This window comes from Microtus ochrogaster, unplaced genomic scaffold (assembly GCF_000317375.1).
Source record: "Microtus ochrogaster isolate Prairie Vole_2 unplaced genomic scaffold, MicOch1.0 UNK15, whole genome shotgun sequence".
NCBI lineage: Eukaryota > Metazoa > Chordata > Mammalia > Rodentia > Cricetidae > Microtus > Microtus ochrogaster.
This window is the reverse complement of record NW_004949113.1, coordinates 4,288,173-4,308,322: the sequence shown is the minus strand read 5'-3', so window position 1 is coordinate 4,308,322 and position 20,150 is coordinate 4,288,173. Positions and strand designations below refer to the sequence as shown.

At 40.9% G+C, this 20,150-nt stretch overlaps 1 protein-coding gene across 1 annotated transcript in view; it reads right to left on the bottom strand.

Annotated features, from left to right (window-relative positions):
- Heatr3 (HEAT repeat containing 3) overlaps positions 1-20,150 on the bottom strand; it is a 40,537-nt gene that overhangs the window by 3,678 nt on the left and 16,709 nt on the right. Inside the window, exons 7-14 of the mRNA XM_005367032.3 lie at positions 19,260-19,537; positions 11,950-12,040; positions 11,679-11,836; positions 11,374-11,456; positions 10,215-10,351; positions 6,665-6,753; positions 3,965-4,108; positions 1,551-1,727 (exon numbers count right to left, since the gene is read on the bottom strand). Coding sequence (XP_005367089.1) covers positions 1,551-1,727; positions 3,965-4,108; positions 6,665-6,753; positions 10,215-10,351; positions 11,374-11,456; positions 11,679-11,836; positions 11,950-12,040; positions 19,260-19,537 — 1,157 coding nt within the window. The remainder of the gene's footprint in view (positions 1-1,550; positions 1,728-3,964; positions 4,109-6,664; positions 6,754-10,214; positions 10,352-11,373; positions 11,457-11,678; positions 11,837-11,949; positions 12,041-19,259; positions 19,538-20,150) is intronic.

Sequence of the window (20,150 nt, the reverse complement as noted above, 5' to 3'; positions counted from 1 at the left end):
ACCAGCCTGGTCTACAGAGCTAGTTCCAGGACAGGCTCCAAAGCCACAGAGAAACCCTGTCTCGAAAAACAAAACAAAACAAAACAAAAAAAAACAAAAAAAAAAAACCTATCGTGAGACATTATCACTATAGCAATGAATACTAAACAGGTAAGTCAACCCCATCAACAGCTTCCAATATCCAGGGTGTTTTCCCAGTTCAGAGTTTAGAAGCTATAGAGCACTGCTATTTCAGAGTTCTAGTCTTGTTCTACTTTAATACTGGGGATTAAACCTAGGGTCTCAAGAATGCTAAAATATATGCTACCATGAGTGACATTCCCAACCCCATTCATTTATCTTTTGAGACAGGATCTTATTGTGCAGTCCAGGCTGGCCTGGGACTCATGATTCACCTCCAAGTTCTGGGATTAGAGGCTGGCACCACATCCGTCTGGAGGGTTTGATGACTTTGCCTAATCTGCTTTGCTGGCAGCAGAAATGGGGTAAACATTGTTCTCCTTACCTCAAAGGCTTCTTCTGCAGAAATCTAAAGGGCTTTTTATGAACAATGTAGACACTATGTACTGGCATGAAAACAGGTCTTTTAAAGAATTAGGCAAAAACACAAAAAAAGCAGAAATACGATTATGTTATGCTATTTTTTCTGGACAGCAAAGGAAGAAATAAACCCCAGGTACATTTGTCTCTGCTAAAAGAAACACGGTCCAATGGGGTCAGGGAAACAGCCCAGAGATTAAAAGGCACTGACTGCAATTCATAGCACCTGGTATCCAGTTCCAGGGGATCTGACACCATCCTCCGGCTTTCATAAGCATTGCACATACATGGTGTACAGACATATGTGCAGCAAAAACATTCATATAAGAATAAATATATCTCAAAAGAAAGAAATTTTGGGTGGTAGGAATATAAGTCAGTGGTAGAATGCTTTTAGGCAAAAGGAAGATGGACAGGAACAAAAGAAAACAAACAAAAAGTCCTCTAAAATGGAAAGATTCAAGTTTGTTCCTATTTCCTAGGCGCTGGGTATAACTTGGGTAGACATATGGACAGTACAAGGCCCCAGGTTCAATCCCCAGGACCAAAACAAACAAATAAATCAACAAATCAAAACAAAGTTCTTGGTTGCTCTCTTATCCAGCGAATACAGTGGCAGCTTTGTTTTCCAGGGCAGAACACCCTAAAGACGCCTTCTTTCCCCCAAGGAAAATACCCACAACGATGAAGCCAACATTACACCTATAAAACAAGTTTAAAAGTATACGAAAGTGCCTTTTAAACTACAGACAGTATTTCTGTATAAGAAAGCTGTTAAAATCATGAAGAATGTGTCAAGATGCCACTCTGGATTCAAATTACCAAAACCCAGCATCACTCTGTGGAACCACAACTCAACCAAATAAGCACTTCACTGAGTGCTCTGGATGGGAAGTGCTAGGTTAATCACCAAGACTTAACAGGAATTCCTCAAGCACCCTCTAGGCTGCAAGACCCTTTTTCCCAGAGCTGCTGAGACCTGCACATTTATAAAGAAAGCAACTACAAACCTTCATCTTGAAGACTGGCTGGAATTCTTTCAAAGCTGATAACAATTTAATTTGAACTGAGGCCTTTTCAGCTTCTTCACCATCTGCAAAAACGTCAAAGAGGGCATCCAAAGCCTCTCCTGTTACCACGAGGGAAGGGTCTTTGGTGGCAACTTCCAACAGAAAGCACCCAATGGTCTACAAAAATCAAACACAAGATAACGAAGGGTCAGTCTCCAGTACAAGCACTAATAAATGTGTCAACAGCTCCTGCATTCTACTTAAATTGAAAAAAGTGTGAAGATATCACACACAGCTATGACTATACCAAACATAATATGATCAAGATAAGCTAAATGTGCTATAGTTTATATCACCAAATAAAGCGAACCAAGGTCCATAAATGATACGAAAAATTTATTTTGGAAACTACTGAAATTTTCCTTCTGCTTTCTTCAGGCTTCTCATTTGTGACAACAATCACTACCACCCATGATCCCAGCACCCAGGAGGTAGAGGCAGGAAGAGCTCTGTGAGTTTGAGGCCTAACAGGGAATTACATAGAGAGACCCTGCCTTGAAAAAAAAAAAGAAAAAGAAACAAAATAAATCACAAACTAAATGCCATTCTCACTTTACTTCACGCTGGTTTTTTGATTTTGTTTTTGACACACAGTCTCATGTCACTTAGGCTAGCCTCAAATTCACCATGACAGTGGGTGATGACCTTGAACTTCTGATCCTCCTACTTTTACCTTTATGTCACCAGGCCTGGCTATTATATGCTCTTTCCTTTCCCTCCACAATTAGTTATCTTTTGATAACATACCCAATTTGCAAAGGCCTCTTCCAGACTACAATAATCAGATTATAGTCTGGCTGTGGTGGGGGGGTGATATGTAAGCTTTCATGGGAACAGGGGATGGAGACTGTCAGAATAGAGTCTAAAGTCCAGCTGTACCGCACTAATCAGTTAACCTCTCTGGGCGCTAATATTCTCCTTTTAATGTGAACAGTACAGATAACCTCTATGACAGTATTAGGCTGAATATCCTAGAATTCTAGAATGTACTTTGAAGCATATATCACAACATAATAAGTCTTATTAAAAAAGCCAGGCGGTGGTGGTGCACACCTTTAATCCCAGCACTCAGGAGGCAGAGACAGGCGGATCTCTTTGAGTTAGAGGCCAGCCTGGTCAATAGACCAAGTTCCAGGACAGGCTCCAAAGCTACAGAGAAACTCTGTCTTGAAAAACAAACAAAACAAAACAAAACAAAACAAAACAAAACAAAATCTTATTAAAAAAGGATGGACCATGGGGTAGGGGAGGGACAGCTGGAGAGAGGAAGTGGGGAGTATGACAGAAACATTATACACATGGACAAAACTTCCAGAGAATTAAAAGAAAAAAAAAGTGAAGCAGTACAGAATGAACAAGTAAATATGGTGTCCACACCTCTGAGACAAAGGGACAGGAAGCTTAGTACAGAGGTTGAATAGTACCATTTACACTTCATTGTTCTACTTTTCTGCATGTTTTTTTTTGTTTAAGTGTATGTACTATTTTTCCAACATGTTAAATTTAAAGTTTTACTATTATTGTTTTTTAATTATGTATATGTCTGCATGTGGGTTTGTGCCATAAGTACCAGTGCCTGTAGAGGCCAGAGATATCAGATTCCTTGGATATCAGTTGTGATCTACCTGATATAGGTGCTGGGAGCTCAAATACGGTCCTCTGAAGAGTGATAAACCATCCCCTAGTCCTCCAACATGGTTTTTAAAGATATTACAAATCCCTAGAGGGTTTTAGCATGTTAAGAAGGACTTTAGAGCCATACATGGTGGCTCAAGTCTTTACTCTCAGCACTTGGGAGGCAGAGGCAGGCTGATGTCTGTGAGTTCAAAGCCAGCCTGTTCTATAGAACAAGTTCCAGGACAGTCAGCTCTGTTAAACAGAGAAACCCTGTCTCAAACATCTCAAACACAAAAACAAATAAAAATTCCACATTTGGCTTTATGCTGAAGACAAGTTTATTCTTAAAAAAGCACATCTTGAGAAAAGATAAATAAAAACAAGGCTTACCTTTTCAAGTACTTATTTAATACGTAGTTTTATTAAAGCCATAGGGTACATTCTATATTTTTTCTTTTTCTTTTCTTTTTTTTTAAGATTTATTTATTTATTTATTGTGTATACAGATTCTGCCTGCATGCAGCCTGCAGGCCTGAGGAGGGCACCAGATCTCATCACAGATGGCTGTGAACCATGTGGCTGCCAGGACTTGAATGCAAGAATTCTGGAAGAGCAGCCAGTGCTCTTAACCTGAGTCATCTCTCCAGCCCCACTCTATATTTCTTTATACAGTATCTTATCATGATCTCTCCCCATTCCGACTTACTGGACAGTTTAGGTTAGAAAGAATTGTTTACCTTAAGAGTTTCAAGCGTGCCATTTTCTTTGGCTAGGACGCTGCCAGTGATCCCCAAAATACTGACCACATTCACTCTCACCCCGATGCTGCTACTATGGATGCCTGCTCTGCATAGCGTCATCAGCTGCTCAGGTGTCATACACTGTTGAGAGAAAAGAAATACTTTCAAGTATTTATTTACTTATCTCATGTTCACGTTGTAGATAGTTGTGGATGTTGTAGATAGTTTCCTTTGAGACTGAAACATTCCATCCTGCTGGGAAGCTCTTTAAATTGGAAGGCAAACACTCAAAATAGCTTTAGGAAGTACCTGAAACTGATCAAGTTCACTAGGCCCCTCAGTTCTCAGATGGAAGGAAGCCAAGCTGCAAAGACACTCAAACAAGCTGAGCTGCAGAGACTGAGAGGAGAAAACCTGCAAAGATGACTCTGAGACTAGACCAGCTGCCTGAAGAAGCAGGAACCAGCTGAGTTTCCTAGAAGAGGTGTAGACCAAGCGAGTCACTTTGAAAGGACATCCTCCAACCTGTGGAGCTGCAGCTGTGCAGCTTGTACCAGGTACTGGGGCGGGCTTTGGTGATACAGGTGTCTTCTGCTTCTTTAAGTAACCTCTCACCCATATTTCTGTATCACCAATGAAACTCACTAGTTCACCAAGTTGGACTTTACAAGTGACCATATTTTGCTCTGTGGTAAGATCCCTATTTGATTTGAGTAGAAATGAGTTGCACACAACGGTGGGCATGAGTATACAAGAGTTTGTGTGCTTGTGTGCAATTTGTGGAGGCCTAGGGTTGATATTGGTAGTCTTCATTGATTACACTACCTTATTCATTGAGGCCAGATCTCTCATTTGAACCAGAGCTTGCCTATTTAGCTAGTCTGACTAGTTTGTTCCAGGAATCCCATCTCCACCTTCAGAGCTCTAGAATTACAGGCCACCCACCCACACAGCATTTATAAGGATTCCAGAGATCTTGTATGGCAAGCCCTTTAATCACTAAATTATCTAGTCCTTTTATGTTTTAAAAAGGAAAATTCTTAAAAATCAAGGAAAATGACTTGAGCATGGAACATTTTATTTAGCAAAACGCAATCAAAGTTTGGAGGTATAGGTTTAGTTTACTGGTAGAGCACAAGTGCAGACAAAGGGTCCACACCAGAGAAAGGGAACCAACCCGAAGAAATTTCTTCTAATATCCATCAATTTTTGAATCAAAAAGAATAGCTGGGTGGTGGTGGCATACACTTTTAATCCCAGTTCTCAAGAGGCAGAGCCAGGTGGATCTCTGTGAGTTCAAGGCCAGTGTGGTCTACAGAATGAGTTCCAGGACAGGTTCCAAAACCTACAGAGAAACCTTATCTTGAAATATCAAAATAAAAATATATACACACACACACACACTCAAACACATAAATATATACATACATACACATATAAAATGAATAAATGAATAAAATAACGAGGCCGGTGTGGTAGCCAAAACTACAGATCTACAAATAATCCCAGCACTAAGGCTGAGGCAGTAGGATCACTCAGTAAAATGAGTGACATAATAAAACCCTATCTCAAAATAAATGTGTATAAAACTCTGAGCACAAAATGAAACTAAAAAGAAAACATGAGTGAAGCCCTAGGTTCAGTCTCAGCAACAAACAAAACAAGAAGCAGGAAGAAAAAAAAAGAGAGAGGTTGTATTTAGAGATTACCAGGGTACCTATTCATTAGTGATAGTACATTTTAATACTCTTCACTTCCTTATATTAAGACCTACATCTTATTAGATTCAGGTTCAGAATTTTTATTGGCAAGTAAAATTCATATTGCTACACACACACACATACATATATATTTTTTCCCTCAAGACAGGGTTTCTCTGTAGCTTTGGAGCCTGTCCTGGAACTAGCTCTTGTAGACCAACTGGCCTTGAATTCAGAGATCCGCCTGCCTCTGCCTCCTGCGTGCTGGGATTAAAGGCGTGCACCACCACCACAGATCATGTCTTAGTGTCTTTGCTCAAAGGTTTTAGCCAACAGTGATCATAGCTGCCTAGGAGTACAAACTGTGCCACAATTACTAAATGATCATTGAGACGATGTCTTCTTTGCAGAAGAATCCTAGCTGATAGCACTGGAGACACAAAGCTGGGCATCTCCAGTGTGCAGCCTCACAAATGAATCTGGGCAGCTATGATGACTGTTGGCTAAAACCTTTGAGCAAAGACAAATGAATCACATTTCTATGAACTGTTTTTGAAAAAGAAACAAAGTAAAACATATCAAACTTGTTTAAATATACATATGGGAATGTGCGCATATGTGTGTGGAGGTCAGAGGATAACTCTGTGGAGTTAGTTTTCTCCTTCCACCTTTATGTGTGAGGTCATTAGGCCTGACAGAAGTTCTTCAGATAGTGTTTCTCTGTGTAACAACCTTAGCTGTCCTGGAAATGACGCTGTAGACCAGGCTGGCCTTGAACTCATAACAGAGACTGCCCGCCTCCCGAGTGTGGGACTAATGGTGTGAGCCACCACACCAGGTTTTCTCTTTTTGAAAAGCACTTTTCTATCTCTACTTCTTCTCTTGCCTTTTCACAAAGCTATAACTCTAACAGCTTTGGATCTTTGTTTTTCTAGCAATGTGCTTGCAAAACACAGCATCTTTCCAAATTTCACATAAGAACTTTACAATGTCTTACCTGTGGAATGTTTTTGGCGGCCATTGTTTGCAAAAGGGCCCTCAAAGCACTACTTATGGCTTCTAGAAAATCAGCTTGTTTAGCAAAATCTAAAAGACACAAAAACATTCCACAAAACACAAAGATGAAGTGCAAATTTTCTCTTCTCCAAGACAAACTATTTTGTAGAAAGTTTTAAAACTAAGCATGCAAGTGTTAGCTTACAATGTTACTAACAAAAACAATTTTTCCCCCATATTTATTTTATTTTAGGTGGATGAGTGTTATGCCTTTCTGTATGTCTATGCACCATGGATGCAATGCCTAGGGAGGCCAGAAGAGGGCATCAGAAACACTCCATGTGGGTTCTAGGAACTGAGCTGAGAGTTTCTGCAAGAACAGTAACTGAGTCACCTCTCCAGCCCCAACAAAGGCATTCTTGATATGTAAGCCAAATGTTCAGCTAACAGTCTGTACAGTGTCCAGTGAGTCTGAAAGATGACTGCAGTAGGGACAGGCAGAGACCTGCAGAGGCCCTCACTTAAGGTGTTGAGTTTTCACTAGATTAACACCTGGCATAGGATAACCCTGAGCCAGTGGTTGATTCTCATCTCTCAGAGGTCTTCCCTAGGAGAGGAGCAATTGCCCCTAGTGAAGAATCACTGCCTGACTCTGAGAATAAGGACGAGACGGGATCATGTGGTGCTCAGGCTGCTTTAGAACACACAGACTCAAGCAATCCTCCTGAATGCAGAGACTGAAACTATACCTAATCATATGCGCCTTATTGCTTCAGTCATAAAATTTGGGCCAGAGACCTGTTACATGGTAGCAGATGCCATGATTTATTACTGCGTGCTTAGGACACAGAATTTCTTTGGAAGCAGATACTTAAATGAAACTAGCATATTAATGATGCCTCTGAGAATTGGGTAGTATAGGACAAACGAAGAAGGCTGTCCACTTCACATTCTCTCCTAATTTTTGAATTTTGTCCTATATACTGTATGCATATTACTCAATTAAATTTAAATATATTAAGAATGTGACTGGGAAGGCACAGGAGACCTACAAGAAAACACGGGCTACTGCCATTCTCTTGACTGTCTGCCAGAATGTCAAGGTGGACCTTATTGCTGAAGATACCACACACTGCACTCAGAACTTGGGAGAAATTAACCTGGTGCTTACCTGGAAGCCTGAGAGTTAGCTCTCACAATACTAAGGGTGCCATGAAAGCTGCTTAGGGAGAAAAGTTATCCTCAACAGGCTAGGAGCACTGGTATATGCCTTTAATTGCAGCACTCAGGAGTCAGAAGCAGGCAAATAGTGAGTTCCAGGGCAACCAAGGTTACACAGAAAAATATTGTCTCAAAAACAAACACAAAAAAACAAACAAAAAGCCGGGCGGTGGTGGCGCACACCTTTAATCCCAGCACTCGGGAGGCAGAAGCAGGCGGATCTCTGTGAGTTCGAGAACAGCCTGGTCTACAAGAGGTAGTTCCAGGACAGGCTCCAAAGCCACAGAGAAACCCTGTCTCGAAAAACCAAAAAAAAAAAAAAAAGCCCCTCAATAGCACAATAATAGTACTTGCATTTTGGAATAATCAATAGCTGTAACTGGACACAAAGGCTGATCAATTGGAGGATGGTCAAGCACTAAAAATCTAGCAAAAAGCCATGTGAACCTACCACTACCATATTAATAAAGTAATGGTTTCTACCCGCCTCTGAAATGTGTATAAGTGCAGATCTCACATCGCTTCAAAGTTCTTTTGCAGAGGAACATGGGATGTACTCACTCATATTTGGTTTCTAGCCATAAATAAAGGACAGTGAGCTTATAATTCGCGATCCTAGAGAAGCTAAATTAGAAGGTGAATCCAAAGACAAACATATAGGCATCCTCCTGAATATTAACCTTCATCAGGCGATGAAAGGAGACAGAGACCCACATTGGAGCACCGGACAGAAATCTCAAGGTCCAAATCAGGAGCAGAAGGAGGGGGAGCACGAGCAAGGAACTCAGGACCGCGAGGGGTACAACCACACACTGAGACAATGGGGATGATATTTCGGGAATTCACCAAGACCAGCTAGCCTGGGTCTGAAAAAGCATGGGATAAAACCGGACTTACATAGCGGACAATGAGGACTACTGAGAACTCAAGAACAATGGCAATGGGTTTTTGATCCTACTGCACATACTGGCTTTGGGGGAGCCTAGGCAGTTTGGATGCTCAATTTACTAAACCTGGATGGAGGTGGGCGGTCCTTGGACTTCCCACAGGTCAGGGAACCCTGATTGCTCTTCAAGCTGATGAGGGAGAGGGACTTGATCGGGGGAGGGGGAGGGAAATGGGAGGCGGTGGCGGGGAGGAGGCAGAAATCTTTAATAAATAAATAAATTAAAAAATAAAAAGAAACCCTGTCTCGAAAAAACCAAAAAAAAAAAAAAGAAAAGAAAAGTTGGGTTAGATAAAAAAAAAAATCTTAATTAAAAAAAAAGAGAGAAAAAAAAACCAACAACAAAGTTCTTTTGCAGCATGCAGAAATTAGTAGAGAACTACCACTGGTCAAAATGCAAAGTAAGTAACCAGGGGGTGCTCAGCCTCCAATGAGACATCTGTAACCCAATTCCCACACCTACACTCAGGAAGCATTACAGAGGAGGAGAAAGAGCCAAGGACCAGGATGACTGCTACAAGATAGTTTCTTCTAAAGAGGAGAGGGATGTTGCTTCTCTGAACTCTCACCAAATGGCTGCCAGCGCAAGACCTGAGAATACACCAGCTGATGTGCCAACCTGGATGGAGGAAAATTTCACAGGGCCCCGCCCTTCGCTCAGGAGCTATAACTAATGGTCACTGACAGACAACCACTTTCCTGTTTTGTTTGTTCCCTTTTTCAGGGATGAGACCACAATCCTACCTGGTCAGCCCTAAGGACATGAGGTGGGACAGCACTGACTGGACCAGAGGGTTGTGTGTATTTGTAACAGGAAGAAATATAGAAGAGGTCATGAATTCAAGAGAAGGTGGAGAGGGTGATGGGGGAAGACACGAGGAATTGGGGGCAGAAATGATGCAGATCCAGGATACTCATGTGTGAAATCCTCAAATTAAAAAAAAAAAAAAAAGAACAAAGACTTACTCAAATATCCTAATGAGGACCTGATACTTATGAATCATTTTAATTGACATGACATTAATTTATTTATTCTGGTTTTTTTTTGGGGGTGTGTGTGTGTGTGTGTGTGTGTGTGTGTGTGTGTGTGTGGCGGGGAGGAGAGAGGCCTGGCTTTCCTTGAACGCAGAGATCCTCTGCCTCTGCCTTCCAAGTGCTGGCATTAAAGGCATGGGTCACCACTGCCCAGATTGACATTAATTTTAAATTAAATATACACACACACAAACCTACTGAAACCTCTTAACTATCACTGGCAATGGTAATACATGGTTAATAGTATCTGGGAAAAGTTTCTGCATGTTAAATGTGATAACACTCCATTTATAGAGTTCAAGTTCCTATCCTTCAAAGTTCTGCTGTCCAAGTAGTCTTTCATATTTACCTGGCTGAGAAAAAAGAAGTTCTGACAGGTGCTGTACAAGTGTCTGAAGAGCTGGGGCTCCACCAAGATGGTCCATATCCAGGAGAGACACAAGACTCTGGAGACACATAAGGGCTCTACACTGAATAGTGTTCAATCTGCAAAGAAAGTGAGCAGTCCGTTTCTGTAAACTAACACACTGGAATTCTATGGGTTTAGTGATTTTTACTATCGTTGTTGATTATGGCACAGCATCTGGCTTTGTGCCCCAGGCTAGCCTGGAGCTCATTATGAAGTCTATGTTGGCTTTGAATTTGTGATTCTCTCAAATACTGGGATTAGAGGTATGAGCCTCCATGCCTGGCTCAGTGCTAATTTTTAATCTAAGCTTCAGATTCTAATTAAGAGTACCTACAGGTTCAAGGGATCTGAGGCAGGTCACAAAGAATAATATGAATTACTAATCTGCCAATCAAAGAGCCTGAGCACTCAAGGACTATGAGCACAGCTCACTGTGAGTCCTAAGTCTCTACTCAGCCTTGGACACCAAACTCACTTTTATTTTTTCATTTTATTTATGTTTGCTGTCCCAGGGACTGATCCCACAGCACCACTCATGCTAGACAAGCACACCACCCTGAAGACAGGCTCTCAATAGGCTGCTCAGGCAGAGTCTGAACTTGTAATCCTCCCACTCTAGCCTTGGGCAGTTGAGATTACAGACCCGTACCCCAGGCCTGCTTTCTTCTTTTTTTTTTCATATGGGAGCCACCTGGCATGTGTCTCTAGTGTTGTTTGGATGTGTGCTTTGTGGAAAGGGAACCACAGTGTACACATTTTGAGTTTTATCTGATCTGCTCAACACAGTAAATTCTGTATTGTGAGTGGTTCTAGTTCAGATCCTTAATACCGCTGAATGGTTCTAGTTCAGATCCTTAATACCGCTGAATGTCAACTTCGTATTCACATGGTCATGACAGACATCAAGGCTGTTTCCAAGCTGTGGCAACAATGACCCACAATGTAGCGAATATTCATTCTCACACAGGTATCCTAGCACACAGGGCACAAACTTCTCCAGGGTACATAGGCTGGTTTTGGGAGCATTTTCCATTCAATATTCCAACAATTCACATAATAACAAAACGATAAATGTTTCTGAAAATTGAAAGGTTCTTACTTCTTAATCAAAGGTTTCCAAGTAGGGTTCCTAGAACATATGTCAATGGCAATACTGTTTGGTGAAGCGGTTTTCTCAAAAACCTAGGTTTGAAAGGGAAACAGGAAAAGATAAAAGGGAGATCATTTTAAACAGGACTTCTCTATAAAGTCTGACTCTCTGTTTACATACTAGCATGGTCAGAATGTGTGCATGTTAGCCGTCAGTTCTGCTTTACACCCAAGCCGCCAGCTCCTGCTCTCCAGGTCACAGCTCACATCAGTCATTCCCACACTCCAACCTGAGGCCAGGGTGAAACTAATTACCTTCTTTGGGATGAGGCAGTTGGTCAGGGCAGTGTGAATCTCATGGGACAGGCACAATGGGGACAGCAGCTGCCCACTGCACTCATTGAAGGAGCTTTCCATAAAGGCCTCACTTTCATCACTACTAGAAAGTTCTTCCCACTCATCATCGGAGGGATCTGAGGAGAGGGCAAACAGATGTAACTGGGTACAAAGAAACTCCCACAGAAGCAGTCCTTGGTGTGGGGTGGGGACGGGGTAGTGGAACGTCTCACGTGAGCGGGGAGCAAACCTTCACTGCAGCACATGTTGACAATGATTTCCAGAGCAGTCTGCTGAGCTGTCAGCAATGCCATGGTCTCTCTCAGCTCCTTGTCAGTAGACTAAAAAATAATAATAATAAATCATGTATTTTTTGTATCAGTTTCCTTGATTAAAGTCTATTGTAAAGTCTATTGGACAATTTCTGCACTTGGAATAGAGAATATGAAGTTTGGAAAAGTTACAGAGGTACAAATGAGTACTGTGATTTCCTCTTGGCCTAGTAGAGCAAGTCTCTGTTAACTGGGTTCCATCTATCATAGGCTCCATAGGAGAGAACAAACATATTCACCTTGAATTTTGACCTATGTGTTAAGTAGCTCAGTTTCTGAAGGAGAGACAGTTGGATCTCTGTGAGTTTGAGGTCTACAAAGCAAGTTCCAGGATAGTCAGGACTACACAGAGAAGCTGTCTCAAAAAAGAAGTGACTCAGCATACTAAGGTTAAGCCAAAGCTTCTTTCAGACACTAGCTGCTTAAACAACATATTTTAGCCATCTTTTTGAACAGATTACATTCCACACACACTCCCATCCAGGCATGGTGACACACACCTGTAATTTCAGCACTCAGGTGGCGGTCAGGAAAATTATCTCTATTTGAGGCCAGCCCAACCTACATACTGACATCCTGTTTCAAAACAAACATACCTACAAACATTATCAAGTCTTAAATTAGCAATGCTTGATAAAGTAGCACATAGCCTCCATCCCCAATTTTCTATAAAAAATAAAATGTAAAGCAACTCTTTAAGATTGAAGAAAAGAAAAATAAATGAATAAATAAAATAAGAATAAAAAAAGCCATGCAGTGGTGGCAAGGGCTTTAAATCCCAGTACTTGGGAGGTAAAGGCAGGTAGAACTTTGAGTTCGAGGCCAGCCTGGTCTGCAAGGCAAGTTCCTAGAGAGTAAGGCTGTTACCCAGAGAACATGTCTAAAAAAAAAAAAAAAAAAAAAAGCTGGACATGGTGGTGCATGCCTTTAATCCCAGCAGCTGGGAGGCAGGGGCAGGAGAATAGGAGAGCTATGAAGCCACCCAGTCTCAAAAAAAAAAAAAAAAAAAAAAAAAGAGAGAGAAACTGTACTGTACTGTTCCTGCAGAGGACCCAAGTTTGGTTCTCAGCACATTAAGTAGCTCACAACTGCCTTTAACTCCAGCTCCAAGAGACTCTGATGCACTTTTTCCAACCTCCATGGGCACACCATCCATCTGCACATAACACACATAAAACTTAAGAAAATAAAAAAAGAAAGAAATGGAGCCATTTTTTTCTAAAAACAAATTTTATCAATTACTATTTTTTAAAAGGAACAATATAAACCTAATTCTTTTTGTTTGTTTTTGAGACAGGGTTTCTTGTGTAGCAGTCCTAGCTGTCCTAGAACTCACTCTGCCTTCCCAGTGCTGGGATTAAAGGCATGTGCCACTACCATCCAGCCCTTAATTCTTAAATTGCCTGTAAAAGGTCAATCAGTCACAATGATATTCTGTGAGTGGAATAACCTTGAAAATAACATGCACTTTATTGCTTATAAATTCTAACTTTCTTTTTAATGAAACAAAATTTTACTAAGTGAATCTACTATAATTGACCAAGCATTCCATAGCTGTGAATGTTTTAGGTTATAGCCAATCTTCTATATTTCTAAGTTCTGTATTCATGAAGTTAATGATTCTTCCTTGTTAAAAACTCTTACTTAGCCAGGGGTGGTAAGTGCACCTTTAATCCAGCACTTGAGAGGCAGAGGCTGGCGGAACTCTGTGAGTTCAAGGCCAGCCTGGTCTACAAAGTAAGTTCCAGGGCAAGTGCCAAAGCTACAGAGAAACCCTGTCTTGAAAAAGACAAAAACCCTCTTACTATACTGTACTGTCGGGGGAGGAAAAGCTCAAACTCCGGGGCTTAACCTTCCTATCTCAGCCTAAGTATCTGGGACAAAGACACATTCCACTATGACCAGCTAACCAAACCAAGGCCAAAAATATTTAAGGAAAAACTGCATCTGCACAGTCAGTATTCTATAAGTAATATAACTATATATAAAAAACAATTACATTTTACTAAGAGGGCTGGAGAGTGTTTGCCAAGAATAAGCAAAGCCTTGGGACTGATCCTCAGCATTAAATTAAGTAAGCTCACAAAATAATCCCTTCTCATCTAACACTGTATTACATATTGTTAAGAATTCAAAATGGCTGGGCATATAGCTCAGTTGGTAGAATGCTTGTCTATTATACACAAAGTCTTGGGTATGATCTCCAACACTACACAACCTGGGCATGGTGGCACATGCCTATAATCAGAGCACTTGGGAAGTGGAGACAGGAGGATTAGAAATTATAAGTCATCCTCTGGCTACAGGACAAATTCGAGTCTGACCCTATATTAAAACAAAACCAACAAAAAAAAATCTAATCTAAAGATGATTGAAAGCTATGGGAGGATGCATGTAAGTGGATGCAAATAACATGCCATTTCATATGAAGAACTTAACATCTGGGGATTTGGAACATGGGGTGTGGTGGGACGGGGCCTGAGTTAGAGCCAATTCCCCGTGGATATGTATAAGTATCTTATTTTCTCAAATTTACTGGGTCTAAAGTTAAAAATATATCTATAGGTCTTATGATGCATCACCATTTTCCTTTCTGATGTTCGTGCTCATTTAAAATGCAACTAAGGAGCTAAGCATGGTGGCATACCTTTAACCCAGTACTCAGGAAGAAGAGGCAGATGGATCTTTGTGAGCTTGAACTAGCATGGTCTACAATATCAAGTTCCAGGACAGCCAGAACTACATAGTAACAATGTCTCAAACAAACAAAAGATAAAATCCCACCAACAAACACCATCTAAAAATTTAATTATAATTTTGGCCTATGTTATCTAACAAAAATGAAGGATGGCTGATAGAATACATGCTGTGTGTGTGTGCGCGCGCACGATGGAACCAATCCCTAGCACCTGCCCCTCCCCATAGAAAACAAAAAGTAGACTGCTAATCTAACAGCAATCTATGAATTTATATTTCATATTTTTTCTACTAACGCTGTATATAAAAACCATTTCTATTCAGGTCTATGTGTGTGGTGCTCAGCTAAGCTAAGAACAGACTGTCACTAAATACATTTGCTATGGATCCATGTTAGAAGAAATTCTGAGATTAGCTTCCCCTTAATGTGATTGCTGCTCAGAGCATTCCTCTACTTCTTGCTATTATCAAGCTGACATAAAGGATCAGACCAGAGATGTTGCGGCATTTGGGATTTGTGTCAAAGTAACCGGGAGCAGGGAGGGGCAGCTGAAGAGGTATCGATGAAATAAAACACCAGACTGGATAAATTATAATCCTGGAAGCTAAAGAGGAATACTCTATTTTTCCGTGTATTAAAAATTGTTTTCTTTACACGTTTGTGTTAAACCTTAAGTTTAAAGATGCAATTGAAGGTTTCTAACTGACAGGACTCCAGCAGAATCTACAGGGCAGTGTGAAGGACCTCAGTTTACTGTGAGTTTGTACTCCTTGCATGGCGAGTATGACGCCTAGCATTCTACTGGCACTTAATCGCTGGCTGCCTAACTTACTTGAATGCTAATTATAAGGTAATGAGTTAAGGCTTTAAAGCAATTTTTGCTTTGAGAAAACACTGTATTTTATGAGCTCAAAATTTTACTTCTCTTTCACTGTGCCAGCATTAAACCTTGGGCCTTAAACATAATTAGCAGGCATTCTACCACTAACAATATCCTCAGCCCTGTGTCCATACATATGTAAATAGTGAGGGCCCATGAGTGTACAAGCACACACACAGGGCGAAGCAGACTTCCTCTACCATGCCCTACCTCATTGCCTTGACACAGAGCAGAGAAAGCTTGAGTAAGTGAATTTGTAATTCTGACATAAGTAGAGGAGCTCGGAACCTCAGACCCATGGAGAAATGGCAAAGCCTTTCCTTCTGATCCGTGTGTGGATGTTTACAGTGTGTGCAGAACAGGTCCACCACAGCCTTCTGCCCCTGGATGTTTATGGCCTAAAAACTGCTCTGCTACAGAGACTGATTCTACCAAAATTAGTTAAACTTGTCTTTATCTGTATGTAATAACTCCACCTCCTAATTCAGTTGTGTGAAATAATACATAATAGGGTAACCTCATCTCTCTGTTCAACTCTATATAATAGGCATAAGGAAATTTGGGGTCCTGCAGTTTCTTCTGCTGAGAGCCCAGACTACCAGATCCCAACTTTCTGTCTATGTACTTTCATCCCCTCACTACCCCACTCAGGTCTACTCCTGGAGCCACGCTGAATGCAGCAACAGGGTCTCTACTGTTGAATACCTCAAGATTCTACTGTTTGGGCTAGATTTGCTGGCTATTGAGCTCTGAGGATTCATCTTTCTACTCCCCTACTCTGGAGTTACAAGCACATGCAGTTCTGGATATTTGAACCTAGGTTTTCCTGCTCATACCCACTGAGTCATCTCCTCAGCACATACTCCCTTTACATCCCTCTATTTTTAAAATAATACTTAAGGAAATACATCCGGTTAATGTGATCGTTCAGATCTGTAATTCCCAAGGGCAGAACATTGAAATCAATCACCAACTATTTTTAAATGGTGACATTCCTACCTCAATCTTGGCAGAGGGGGTTTTCTCCTTTCTCTTCCCTTCACTCTTTTTTGTTTTTGTTTTTTTGTTTGTTTGGGTTTTTCAAGACAGGGTTTTTCTGTAGCTTTGGAGCCTATCCTGGAACTAGCTCTTGTAGACCAGGCTGGCCTCGAACTCACAAAGATCCGCCTGCCTCTGCCTTTTGGGATTAGAGGCGTGCGCCACCACCACCCTACTCCTTTACTCCTTTTCTTTTTCTTTTGTTTTTTTGCTCCTTTACTCCTTTTAAGAGCCTCTTGGAAGTAAAACTGCAGACAAGAGTAACATGTGAATGCCACTGTATGACTACCAAAAAGAATTTCAGATCCTTCAGAGTACCCTGTCAATCTGAAGCTAAGAGTCATGGTAATCCCACACTCCAGAGGTGAAGACTTAAAGAGTCTGAAGTCAACCTGAATTGCACAGATAAACTGTCTCAAAACAACATCAACATCTGATAGGCAGATGGAGTAGAAAAGCAGTATGCCTGAATCCATCAGGACACTGAGACTAGTACACCTGCAGCTAAAAACACCAATAAATCACACACACACTTTCTACACATGGACCTGAAACCAAACACATTCCAGGTCTACCCTTCAACCATCTGTGATATTCCAAGAAACACTACTAGGTTCCTCACAAACAGCTCCCTTTAGACAAGGTGTATGGCTGTGCTCCCCTCCATTGTGCTGGTTTTCAACAATGCTGACACAAGCAAAGTGAGACAAGGATTAAATCTGAGGTTCTAATACACGTGCTATGTTCAAAGAGGAGGTGTTACGATTTTTACAGCGTTTTCTGATCTGTAAGCAACTTGAGGATAGAATGGCCTTCTCACTTAACACAATGTTTTGGTTGTTCATATGAAACTGTTCTATATATAAAATTCTTGATTTCTTCAAAGCAACTAAGATTAAATTATGCAGGTTGGATGGCTCAGTGGTTAAGAACTCCTGTTGTGAACCCTGATGAACTGAGTTCAATTCCCAGGTCCCACATGGTAGAAAAAGATAACTGACTCCTATAAGTTGCCCTCTTCCCTCCACATATGTTCTATGACATGCACATGCTTCCTACCTAACAATAAAATGCAATAACTAAAAAAAAAACAAAACATAAAACTATGCTTCATGAGTCTTCAAGAATACAAGAGTTGGGCATGGTGATGCACACTTATAATACCACCTACTAGAACAGCTAGAACATAATAAACAAACAGTCTATAAGAAAATACTGAGCTATATTCGATTTAAAGAATCCTAAATAGTGGTGCTTGTTTTTAATCCCAGCACTTGGCAGAAGCAGGCATATCTCTGTAAGTTTGAGGCCAGCCTGGTCTACAAAGCGAGTTCCAGGACAGCAAGGACTGTTACAGAGAAATCCTGTCCAAAAAATAAAACAACAACAAAATTCTAATCAGAACTGCAAGATATTGATTCAAGACAATGAATTTCAATTCATTTCATGTAAATCAAGACAAGTCACCCTTGGGCACTGTCCCATGAGAGGATGTGAATTGTATTCTCCTAGCTTAGGCTTGTCAACTTTCTTTAGCAGCCTTCCTGCCTTTCCTGCCAGCTGAGTAAATTTTCTAAATATTACCATGTCTTCACAGTTCTATCTCTTACTTCACCATTTCATACAGCTCAGCTGGCCCTATGTCATTTCCAACAGCTTTCTTCTTTGCTTTCCCATCTGGGATTGATTACATTTACCAAGTGTACAGAAATGACAGGAATTTGGTCACAATTCTACCACTGTTCTTAGTGTAGGGCTCACAGCCACAGGCTTACGTGTCAACCTTCCTAAACAGAGGGCTCCCCGAGTACAGGAAACGACTGAAGTCTGGGGCACAGTAAGTATGTGCCTTCCCAACTGGGTCTGCCCTGCCTGCCTATATTCTCACCTCCTGCAGGAAAGCATTCTCCCAAAGCATGGATCCATCTCCACTTTCTCAGCTGAAACAACTCAACCATGCATCTCTCTGCAACACCACACTAGCATAAAGCCACATTTCCCAACCTCTTCTCAGTCTGATGGCAGTGGGGGAATGAAAGTTTGTTCTATTGCCCTGATAAATATAATACTAACATAAAAGATAAGAACTCAAGTGACAAACCAAGTGGATAAGATCAGTGTGAAGGCAGCCTGGGAAGCGATGGGTAACTGAAATGGACAGAGGCAGGAAAACAGGCTGCTGGTATTTGGGTTAGGTTGCTCCCACACAGAAAGGTTTCATTTTAGACAAGAGATTTTGGGTTTTTTTTTTTTTTTTACAGGGTACATTTCTTTCTTTCTTTCTTTTCTTTTTTCTTTTCTCTTCTTTTTGTTTTTTGAGACAGGGTTTCTCTGGTTGGCCCTGACTGTTCTGGAACTCACTCTGTAGACCAGACTGGCCTCGAACTCACAGAGATCCACCTGCCTCTGCCTCCCTAGTGCTGGGATTAAAGGCGTGCGCCACCACCGCCTGGCTCCAGGGGTACATTTCTAATGTTATGAGAGTCAACAGGAAAATATGACCTTTACTAAAAATTGGCTATAGTATTTTTCTATAATATTAAGGACACTTGTTGAAGGAAAGAGATATATTAATACATCTATTAATAATGTTGAACACCATTCTGACTTACTGGAAGTAAATCAGAAATAAATGTCTTCTTTCTAAGTTTTCTTTTACGAGGAATTTCTTCCATTTCATCATCTTCGACCAAATCATCACCATTAGCATTTGCTAGTACGTCCTCAGTCTCTGCAGCAGTCTTTAACCGCTGGGCTTCGGCCTCTTTCATCTGAATAACTGTGTCAGCACCATTCACTTCCAGAACTTCAGACAAGATCTTCAGTATGGCATTTATGATTTCTGCCTGACTCTTAGATGGAATAATGTCCTTTAGGTTCCACATTGTGCCTGGGCAAAAATAATAAAGATAAATAATGAAGACAAAAGAATTACCTGTGGAATCCTTATTAAGAATGAGTTCTAACACTAATACACAGACTGATTTTGGTGTAATAAAGGGAAATGCTAAATAGTAAAAATAAACAAAGTATATGGAACACAACATAATATTAATATAGTAGTGTTAGGGGGGGGAAGAGTTTCCACAGGGCTGAGTCTTTAAGCTCTGGTGTAATTTATAAAACTCAATTGCCTTTGTTTATCCTGCCTTTGCACAAATAATGTGGGATTCCCCTTAGTATGCTATGAATATCATTGGTTAATAAAGAAGCTCCTTTGGGCCTATAGTGGGGCAGAATATAGTCAGGCTGGAAGAGATACAGAGAAAGTAGGCAGAGCCAGAGGGATGCTATGTAGCGCCACTACTGAAGGAGAAAGATGCCCACCCAGAGACCACTGGAACCTTGCTGGTAAACTACAAGCCTTATGGTAAAATACAAAATAATAGAAATTGGCTAATTCAAGATATAATAGGTAGCAAATAAGAAACCTGAGCTAATAGGCAAAACAGTGATTTAAGGTGGTGGCGCACGCCTTTAATCCCAGCACTCGGGAGGCAGAG